Source organism: Dreissena polymorpha, chromosome 5 (assembly GCF_020536995.1).
Source record: "Dreissena polymorpha isolate Duluth1 chromosome 5, UMN_Dpol_1.0, whole genome shotgun sequence".
Lineage (NCBI taxonomy): Eukaryota > Metazoa > Mollusca > Bivalvia > Myida > Dreissenidae > Dreissena > Dreissena polymorpha.
Window position 1 is genome coordinate 118,771,061 of NC_068359.1, and position 11,608 is coordinate 118,782,668.

General features: G+C 35.6%; 2 protein-coding genes across 2 annotated transcripts; both read right to left on the reverse strand.

The window, feature by feature from the left end:
- Nucleotides 1-6,163: 6,163 nt before the first annotated feature.
- LOC127831585 (uncharacterized) lies at nucleotides 6,164-6,925 on the reverse strand. Its single transcript, XM_052356563.1, has one exon. The coding sequence runs from the start codon at nucleotides 6,923-6,925 to the stop codon at nucleotides 6,164-6,166; it is 762 nt and encodes a 253-aa protein (XP_052212523.1).
- Nucleotides 6,922-9,855, reverse strand: LOC127831586 (uncharacterized). The gene has a single exon (XM_052356564.1). It carries the CDS (start codon nucleotides 9,853-9,855, stop codon nucleotides 6,922-6,924), a length of 2,934 nt encoding a protein of 977 aa, XP_052212524.1.
- Nucleotides 9,856-11,608: the final 1,753 nt, after the last annotated feature.

Genomic DNA, 11,608 nt, shown 5'->3' on the forward strand with positions numbered 1-11,608 from the left:
AAAGTTCGATCTTATAAATATTTTATTAAACAATTTTCGATCCAAAAGTCGATATATAAATCTCAAGTAGCTCTTGCTGTCTACATTAAATAAATACGTATAGATTAGACACATAAACACATGTATGCTCATCTTGAATCTACAGTAAAAATAGCAACAACAAGCGATGTGTTTGTGAAACACTATGTCCCCATATATTTGACCTTTGACCTTGAAGGATGACCTTGACCTTGACCTTTTACCACTCACAATGTGTAGCTCCATGAGATACACATGCATACCAAATATCAAGTTGCTATCTTCAATATTGCAAAAGTGTACATTAAATTAGCGATATTGACCCATATATTTGACCTTTGACCTTGAAGGATGACCTTGACCTTTTACCACTCAAAATGTGAAGCTCTATGAGATACACATGCATGTCAAAAATGAAGTTGCTATCTTCAATTTTGCAAAAGTTATTTCTTATGTTAAAGTTTGCACAAACAAACACACAAACCAACCAACCAACCAACAATCCAACCAACAGACAGGGCAAAAAAATATGTCCCCCACTATAGTGGTGGGGGACATAAAAATACATTTCAGCTATAATGACGCACACACCATAATACTTGTTCCGCCCATACTTCTTAAAAAAACAATGTTGGTATCATTAATAATGTCATTTCCTCCATGCTCATAATTCAAATATGTTTACACTTGTGGCTACTTCCCTCGTGAATTATTTTTCTAAAACCACTCGTGATATAAAATGTTGAGCATCCGTTAAGGTAAAAACCTTATATCAACCTTATGTGAAAGGCGCATATTAAGAGGTCAACTCACGGTTGATGTTTATTTATATCCTCATAGGAGCACAATGAGTGAGTACCGTTGCAATATTTGATTGTAATTGTTTGTCCAAATTGATACTATTTTAACGCGAATCGTCATAGGGTTAATGAATTGTACTTGGTTTTTGTTTCAAAGACGTGCACACAAACATCTGCTTTCGTGGGAGTTATATATATATATATATATATATATATATATATATATATATATATATATATATATATATATATATATATAGTGTATATATAGTGTATATCTGCATATCACAGTGAAGTCATATTATATTCTCTTACAAAAGCAATATTTAAACCTGTTACTTAGTACCGGTATTAAATTTTACAGAATAGATCGCTTACAACTGTTGCTGCATATGATCAATCAAAAGCCCCCGCCCCGCCGTAAACCGTAAATTTCGCAATGCTAATATATTAAAGGGCAATATTTATTGTATGTATTGTGCAGCAATAAAATTGCTTGAGGTTTCACAATCGTGTGTACTTGATCAATTACATCGCATTCTGTCATGATGCGTGTGTTTAATGCAGATTGATTCAAAACATCAATTTTATGTATCACACAAATTATGTTTCATGTCGTGACATGCCGACATTATAAAGGCAAACATGAGTCCGTTATTCTCGGTTAATGAATCCGATACTTGTAAAAGCGTTTATCGGAATTGATAGTAATTGAGCCTAATCAGGACATAATTTAAAGAGCCGGAAAATGTTATTTCCTCTTAACGTCTAATTGAAATTATGCTAAACGCGAACGTAACTGAGCAAACTGTTCTTGAATCTGATACAAGAATTGTGTTGTAAAATTGTTTCGTACTTCGCTGTGATTCGAGCAAATAATTAGTGAGATTACCAGTATCGAACCGCTTTAAGTAATGTAAATAAATAAACTATATTGCATACATAAACAAGGAAATGGGTTACATGTTTTTGCTCTGCATTATGTTATTCGCAAATGGCAGCCAGTTCAACATATCTTTTAACCCATTTATGTCTAGCGCCTAGAAAAAAGGCCTTGGCAAACAGCGTAGACTCAGATGAGACGCCGCATGATGCGGCGTCTCATCTGGGTCTGCGCTGTTTGCTTAAAGGAATTTCTGTAAGAAATAGTCTAAATATAGAAATAAATATACCAGACATACCTAATTTTGGAAAAAAAATGTATTTTTTTAGAAGGATGGGAGAGTCCACTAGGCATAAATGGGTTAATTGGAATGAACCGATGAACACATAAACTGCTTCCGTTGAATTGAAAACTATGCTTCACCAAATGCATGTTGCATTGCTAATTCGATTTTTGATGTTTATAGCGAATGCTTAATTTTCTCATGTTATAGGTGTAAACACACTAATAATCACGATATGTTAAGTTTAATACCAGATAAACGATGCCAAGACTTATAGTCTAAGGGAGATCATTCTCAAAACAAACCGATTTCATTTCAGTATTTTTGTTCTTTGTAAATTGTTCTGGTGATCAGACCATCGGGCATCATTAGATAAAATAATGCGTTTCTATTGTTAAAAGGTCGTTACTGGAAAATAAGCAAAATGAGAATTGGATGTACAAGTCTGTTTTGTTTCATCATTATAATCATCATCATCATCATCATCATCATCATCATCTTCTTCTTCCTCATTATCATCAGCATCAGGAGTAGCATTATAATAATAATCAGCAGCAGCAGCATAAGCAGCATCAGCAGCATCAGCATCCCTTGGCTAATCTGGCCCTTTGGGTGGAAAGGAAAGGCGAGGACACAAAGATTCTTCGTAGACCAGGTCTGCTGTGAGCTGCCGAGAGTAGCTAATTTATTTGGAGGACGTCATATCTTTTTTAAACTGTCTGTCCAAACAAAATGCTTTATTCTGGCGGTCCCGACGTTGATCTCCCTTTAGTTTGCACAGTCTTGCATAGAGAGTAATTTGTGATGACATGCCCAAATCAGGTAAGCGTTCCGAGTTAGGCGGTCGTCATGGGGGACTTTTGTTGGCTAACATGTGTTGATGTCATGTTCTGGATATACTCGTTGGTGTTGTGCTCGATGTATGAGATGCAGAGCAGTCTACGGAGACGCTGTTTCAAAGACCTTTATCCAGCGTTCAGTTTCCGCGTGGAGCGTTAAGGTTTAGCAGCCGATAGCATAATTCGATCGTTGTCTTGGTATACATTGCGATTAAGAAACCTTTGACAATATAGCGTTGCAGAGCACTTACGGGAAAATGTTTTCGTGAGATTCATATACTTAATTGTTCCATTTTTAGCGAGAACAGCTTTGTTATTACGACTAGAAATGCGATTTCCAGCTGAGTAGCGATAAACAATACAAATACTAATTAGATACTGGCACTTAAGTGTGAAATATGAGTCTTTACTACTTAGTCGATCTGGTCTGTAATGAGTTGTATTGTCTCTTCGATTTTTACAATAGCCTACTTTCTCCTGAATGTATTCTGAACTCAAAAATACCGAGAAATCTAATCAAACAAGCTGTACGTTATTTGTTATGTTTATCTATTGGAATATGTATTATATAAATGATCATAAAAATCACTAAATTGCAATTGTCTGAAAATACAACATCACTCTACGCGCCCTTTATTATGAACATTCGGAATATTGCACAAAGCCAGGGTAGATGAAGTGTTCTATAGGGTTCTATTTAAATCCGCCTCAGGAAAAATAATAAACACACACTATTGCACTTTTCAACTATATTATACTTTTATTGCACTATAGTTATTTAAAGATTTCACAATATACTTTACTTTTCATATAAAGCATTAAAACAACTCTTTTCTATTATTCCTATTATTGCTATAAAATATTTCCATGTCTATGCTGCTTTCTCTATAAAACCTAAAATTTAACTGAACTAAAAACAAAGCTTATTATAACAGCTATTTTAAATGTCAAAACATCTATTCAATTTGCTACAGGAAACAAGAGCATGGTGAAATTAATTCTCTATCAACAGAGTGATATTTAAAGTAAACAACAGGCAACACAATGTTGTTATTAATTTCATGGTTAAATGCTATCCATTAATTTCCCTGCAGAACATTCTCCCCTACCTTGATAAACTTTAGTTTATCAAAATGTCAAGTATACCAGATGTATGCTAACTGCTTATGCTAACTGTACTCTGTCAAATTTCAAAAGTATGCCATATACTATATTCTATCAAATGCTGTGAGTATAAGACTTACACTGTATTCTATCAAATGTTAACAGTATGACATATCTTCTGTACAATTTGCTTATCTAGATTCAGTGGAAGCGTTACTATTACTATACTAACTATAATTTACTGTAATATCATACTACAATACAAACAAGACACTTTAATCTCCAAATTCTCAACTACACACAATCGCATTATTTTTATAAACAAAACTATAACATTTCACATGCATATGTATGATAAAAGTTTGTAATAAAAGCAACAAATAATATACATTCTCTATCATCAAAATGCCATACAATGTATAGTAAACTAAAATGTAAAATGTAAAAAAATAAACTCAAGACATAAAGCAAAATTTTGAAGCTCTTCAGTTTCACAAAATGTTCACTATGTTTGTCTTCCCAAAAATAGGATATACAGTTATTACACCTAACAGTAATAGTTACTGTGGTTGCTTTGTGGATTATTATGCCACTTAACACAACAACCAACATTCAACTAGCTTATTTACACTTGCTGGCCTTGAAGCTGAGTTAATGCTCTAATCTTCTTCCTCTGGCACAATTAAACAAAGTCTTGTAATTGATCTCTTCAAAACTGATTGTCCGATACGAACACTGACAGCGCGAACATGACCATCAGCTCCTGGGAAAATCTCCACTATTCTACCAAGTGGCCATCGACCTCTAGGCTGCTCAGGATAGACAACAAGAACAACGTCTCCTGTCCTAAAGTCTCTGTGTTGTTGAAACCACTTCTTTCTGCCAGCAAGCATTGGCAGAAACTCTCGCAACCAACGTTTCCAGAAGTGTTTCACGAGTTCTTGTACTCGTCTCCAGCGTTTAATTGGGCTATAATCTGTGTTGTCAACTGAGTCTGGAGCAAATTGACCTCCAACTTGTCCAAACAGGAAATGGTTAGGAGTAAGCGGTGTGCAATCATCAACTTTTGCAGACTGGTACGTTAGTGGACGAGAATTAATCAAACTTTCAGCACCAGTACAAGCTGTGATGAGCTCTTCATCAGATATATCAGCTGAGGTCAAGATTGCTGATATTGCTCGTTTTGCTGATTTAATCATTATTTCATGTACGCCACCCCAGTGTGGCGCCGAAGGAGGGTTGAAAAAACCACTGTATTCCTCGGTCAGCAGCACTTTCTTTGATTTTGTCTTTGTCTACATTCTGCACTAGTTCTCTTAGTTCTTTATCTGCGGCGACAAAGTTAGTGCCATTGTCAGAATACACTGAAACTGGTAAACCTCTCCTATTCACCATTCTGTAGAATGCATTTAAGAATGCGTTTGTGTCGAGACCAAAGGCTATTTCTAGGTGCACTGCCCGTGTTGATAAGCATGTAAATAGACAGAGATATCTCTTTGCTCGTCGTATTCCCCTTCCCTGGATTGTAATGTAAGGACCACCAAAGTCTACTGCGACATTACTAAATGCACGCATGGTTACTCTTGTTCTCACTTTTGGTAGCGGTGCCATGATTTGATCCTTTGGATGGCCTTTCCTTCGTTTGCATTCAGAACACTTGTTTCCCAGTCTCTTATTTGTTCTCTAGCAGCTACAATCCAGTATTTCACTGACAGATCAGAGAGTGTTTGGTTTGTTCCGCTATGATTGTTCTTTTCATGGGCATCTTTCACAATTAACTCTGTAACTGGACTCTTTCTGGGTAGTAACACAGGATATTTTGTGTCATATGGAAGAAAGTCAGAGTACTTTAGTCTACTGTCACTTCTTATCACCCCGTCGGTGTCTAATCTTGGATTCAGTTTGATCAGTTTGCTGGAAATTCCTACTTTCTGATTCTTACTAAGTTTATCATACTCTTCTGCAAAATATCTTCTCTGTGTCTCTTTGATCATTTCAGTCTTGCTTTCTTCAATTTCGACTACATTTAATGGCCCACTGACTCGATCTTCTTTCTTCATTTTGCAGTTTTCAACAAATCTAATGAATTGCTCGAATTCATGCTCGAATTCTAACAAGTTTTGTCTAATTTGAATATCTTTCCGGGCTAAGTCTCCACTCTTCTTGTGACACAAAAAATGTACGCAAATGTGTTTGTGCTGTTTTTCGCATTTCAAGTTTTCCATCATTACCCACATCAATTTTTGCTCTTTGGCCATTCGTTTTCACTTTCTTTTAGGAAGCTGGGGCCTTCCCACCAATTGTTCGCAACAGCAAGACTGTTAACAGGTAAACCTCTTGACACATAGTCTGCTGGGTTTTCGTTTGTTGGAACATATCTCCATTGACTTGGATTTGTTACTCTGTGAATTTCACCAATTCTGTTTGCAACAAATGTTTTGAATTGTCTGCTGTTATTTCGTATCCAATATATGACATTCATGCTGTCCGACCATAATGTTACTTGTTTGATTTCTATTTCAAGAGTTTTGCAAATCCTTGATGTCAGTTTTAAACCAAGTGTTGCTGCAAGTAGTTCAAGTCTTGGGATACTAGTAGATTCTATGGGAGCAACACGACTTTTTGCAGCTACAAAGCGTACAGTCACATCGTCATTTTCATACTCACATCTCAAATATGTTACTGCTCCATATGCAATTGATGACGCATCTACAAATGTATGAATTGACATTGACTTCAGCTGTGTTTCATTATTTTCGTTTTTGAGACAATGTGAAATCTTGATCTTATCTAAATGTTTAAGCTCTTCGAACCACCTTTCAAACTTCAACTTCTCTGCTTCTCTCACGTTTTCATCCCAGTCAACCCCACTTAAACAGATGTCTTGCATGATTTGTTTCCCTCGCACTAAATATGGCGCTAAAAAACCTAAAGGATCAAATATCCTACAAACAGTCTTTAATACATTTCTCTTTGTGATTTCATCTGGCATGGTCATTTCGTCACCGACTTTGAATATAAATTCATCATGTTTTGCTTGCCAGGATATTCCAAGAGCTTTGTTATTGGCAGATTTCCTGTTCCTAAATCTATTTCTGCTGCTCTATCTTCTTCTGGTATTGTTTCTAACACTTCTAGTGAATTTGAAATCCACTTTCTAGCATGCATATCAGCTTTCTGCCACAGCTCTCTCAATTGTCTACATAGTTCTATTCCCTCTGTCACGTTTTTCGTAGAATCCATGCTATCGTCCATGTAAGTAGACTTCAGAATTGTCTCAGCCGCCATCGGATATATGTCAGCATGGAGCACAGCATTATGTTGAGATACATACTGGGCTAGATATGGTGATGAGTTAACTCCGAACACTAAACGTGTGAATTCAAATGTTTTGATGGGGCTCTCTGGTGATTCTCTCCATATGAATCTTTGGTATTTTTGATCCTCACTTGCTAGGCCAACTTTCAAATACATCTCCGCTATGTCACAGACAACTGCGATCTGATTTCTTCTGAACCTTAGCAACACATCAAACAGTTCTCTTTGCAATTTTGGACCTGTACTTAGGTACTCATTTAAACTTGTGCCTTCATGTTTGGATGATGCATCAAACACAATGCGAACTTTTGTTGTTTCTTTTTCTGGCCTCACTACAGCAAAATGTGGCAAATACCATCCTTTTTCATTGTCTTTTCTTTCAACCTTCTTAATAAAGCCTTTCTCTTCATATTTTCTTATAATGTCACTATACTCCTGCTTCAATTCAGGAGATTTCTTCAATTTTTTCTCAGTACCATATAGTCTGTTTAAGGCACTACTATAGTTGTCAGGTAATGTTTCTTTATCTGATTTCCATGGCAATGGAACTATGTATCTATTGTCTTTGTGTTCAATACTGTTTTCTATTTTAACCTGCACTTTCTTGTCTTCTAGTGACATTTGGTTACATTCCGTTTCACTTTCAACTTCCCAAAACTGTTTCAATGAAGTCTCCAAGGTATTATTAGCATGAAACACAAACATGCTGGTGCTATCATGATTATTCTCTCTATTTATTGGCCCAACACATGTCCATCCAAGTGGTGTCAATCTAGCCACTGGTTCACCATCACCACCTACTATCTCTCCAAGTGACCTATGAAGGTGCGCATAGTCAAGACCTATCAGTAAATCTATCTTCTTCTTTCTACCAGTACTTGGGAATGGTATGTCTTTAAGATGTGGCCACTGCTCTTTCATTATTTGCCAATTCACTGTTTGAAGTTTTCCAGTTACATTTCTTGTTGTTTGTGCTTCCATTGAAAGTTCATATTTTCTATTTAAGCTCTGAAGTTTGAACATAACATCCATAGTGCTGAATCTATCTGATTTTCCATTCATCACACTTACTTCAATGGTTTTTCTTTCACCTTGGAGTTGTAATTCACATGCAACATCTTCATTAAGATAAGACGTTGTACTCCCGTCATCTAACAATGCATTGATGACTAATTCACGATTGCCTGCTGATACTACTACCGGAATGGTTCTCAGAGCAATACTTGATCTATTATGAGCACTATATGTCTTCGAGACATCCTCTTGTGGTACTGGGAGAAATGCTTTAGCATTCACATTCAAAGCATCTCTATGTAATAGTCTGTAGTGTGTCTTTGTGCAACTATTTATTCCACACTGTCCCTTTAATCTACATTCTTTCCCCATATGATTACCTTTAAGGCATCTGAAGCAAAGTCCAGCATATTTTGCTTGTTTCCATCGTTCTTCTACATTCATAGCCTTGAATTTCATGCATTCCCATGCATTGTGATTTTCTCTGCAAATTTGACATTTAACAGATTGTTTTTGCCTTGCGTCTGTTTTTATGAAGAAGGTCTTTTGGGGTTTCATTCGCGGGTTTTCTTGGTGTTTCAAACCATAAATTGTCTCATTTGCATGAACTGCATATTCCGTCTCTTCATTCACAAACGTTCTCAATGTTTCAACAGAGTCTGGTAACGATTTGTCATGGAGTGTTCTCATATAGCGTGTTAACATGGTTTGTGGCAGTTTCTTTAACAAACGGTGGTATAACGACCCTCCTTCAAGATCATGAAGATGGTTTACTTCCTTTAAGTTAATAACTGCAATGTCAAGTAAATCAGCGAATTTTTCAAGTTCTTTAGGTGATTCATTCTTTAAAGGCTGGAAATTCTCTAACTCATCTAAGAATTGGTTCACTACTCTTTTGGTACCACCATATTTCCTGTCAAGCCTTTCCTTTGCAGCGTTATATGCCTCTTTCGAATGTCCCAGATTTTCAATAGAATGTAGCGCTTCGCCACCTAGGTACTGGCGTAACTGCAGAAGTTTGTACTGTGGGGTACTTGGCGATTCGTCAATACATGCTTGAAAAGCTGCCTTCCATGCAGGGTACTTTGTTTTGTCACCAGTGAACACGGGAATCTTTACTCTTTGAAGTTGTTTCCACATGTCTTTGCCTAATGCAGAATCTGATTTACTGCCTTCTTCATGGTTTGATTCATGATCTTGGTCTGACTTGGAGCTTACTTTGTTGTCAGACTTGGAGCTTACTTTGTGGTCAGACTTGGAGCTTACTGTAAAAACTTCATCATATAAACTCACGAGTTCATCATACTGTTTTTCAAAAATGTCAATTTCATTCAAAGTACTTGCCAATTCTGTTGAATCTTTCACCACTAAGGCTAGGTCTTGAACACTTTGCACTGCCATGACCATAGCCTCTTCAACCTTGTCAAGAGACTCTTTCGCAAGATCTTTATTTGGCGTATCATCGCTTAAAATGTCTTTCATTTTATTACGCGCCCTTGTGAATGCTGCTTTACATCGTGATTTCTTCACTTTTAATTCTACCAAATTCTCCTGAGGGGCCTCTTGAGGGGTGTCTTCATCTTCTTTGTCATCCATTGTGAGATGTAGAAAAAGGCAAACCACGCTCTGCTACCAAATTGTTCTATAGGGTTCTATTTAAATCCGCCTCAGGAAAAATAATAAACACACACTATTGCACTTTTCAACTATATTATACTTTTATTACACTATAGTTATTTAAAGATTTCACAATATACTTTACTTTTCATATAAAGCATTAAAACAACTCTTTTCTATTATTCCTATTATTGCTATAAAATATTTCCATGTCTATGCTGCTTTCTCTATAAAACCTAAAATTTAACTGAACTAAAAACAAAGCTTATTATAACAGCTATTTTAAATGTCAAAACATCTATTCAATTTGCTACAGGAAACAAGAGCATGGTAAAATTAATTCTCTATCAACAGAGTGATATTTAAAGTAAACAACAGGCAACACAATGTTGTTATTAATTTCATGGTTAAATGCTATCCATTAATTTCCCTGCAGAACATGAAGTGTTCTTGATTCGCCATACAATATATATATAGTATACAGTATTCTGCAAAAACCCTTATTATTGCAAACAACGCTGTCTATCGTATTTGCCAATGATAGCTTCAATCAGATAAAATTCTTGTATTTTATTGAGTATGAATTTAATAGCAAAATGATTTATACGAGGAAGCTTGATGTACACGTTGAGAGCAACTAGACGCCTTATTGTTCGAGTAAAAACGTTCCATTTTATTCAAGATATAGGACTTAAAGTAAATCAAACTGAAAAACATGAGTTACAAAGCAAGACATCCTTTACACTTGTCAACTAACGTTAACGCCGGCTGGAAATATTGACGATAAAATATATTTTCAATATTAAGCAAATAATGTGTACAGTTGTAAAGATATTGGAGTTTGCTACACAGTTGCCATTAAGAACGGGGTTTGTAAACTGATGTATGAGTCGATAGTAGGCGTGATTATTAATAGGTGATTAATATATTCTTTCCATATAGATCGTTGTATATATTTTCATTATGACAGAAACTTTCAGAACGCGTATTAGCGGGATACATTTTGTTGATGATGCATATATATCATCATGTCTGACACTGTAATGACCTCATTGAGTGGGATAGTGAAGGGGAATATACAGAAGTCTAAACGACAAAGTTGCCGCATGATTGTGTTCATATCATAGATCGTGTATCTAAGATTATACTGATTGTCATTGAATACATTTACGTTATAAAATATATCTCCTTAACAAAAACAGATTTGATGAGAAACGAATCTAGTTTGTTCGTTAAATGAATTAGTATCTGGGTTAACTTGCGGAAACAAATTTTTGCCAGCATCAGTGTTTTCATTGAAATGTAAAATTGTCCAGCACAAGAAACATTCAGTCTTAGTAAAAATATATTAATATTAGTGTTCATTAAACAAAATACGCATGTTCTCTACGCAGATATTGAATAGTCTTTGAATGACTGTATAAATCAAAGTACTGACAGTACTGGTGAGACGATGCTTTTGAAGAGGATTGATATATAAGCATCTATTTAAGTTTATCTACATCACCACAATTGTGTATGTGGGTACGAAAATTTTGGGTAGGAAAAAAGATGGGTACAAAAATTGTGGGAAAAATAATTATGCCAAAAAAAAATGGGTACGAAAAAAGATTTGGTTACGAAAAAAAAGGGTAGGAAAAACAAATTGGGTACGAAAAAAAATTTGGGTACGAGCAAAAATTTGTTCACGGAAAAAAAATTGAGTACGAAAAAAAATTGGGTACGAAAAAAA

What these genes read in the sequence shown, in the direction of transcription:
- LOC127831585 (XM_052356563.1), bottom strand. Translation starts at nt 6,925, where the DNA reads ATGACCATGCCAGATGAAATCACAAAGAGAAATGTATTAAAGACTGTT.
- LOC127831586 (XM_052356564.1), bottom strand. Translation starts at nt 9,855, where the DNA reads ATGGATGACAAAGAAGATGAAGACACCCCTCAAGAGGCCCCTCAGGAG.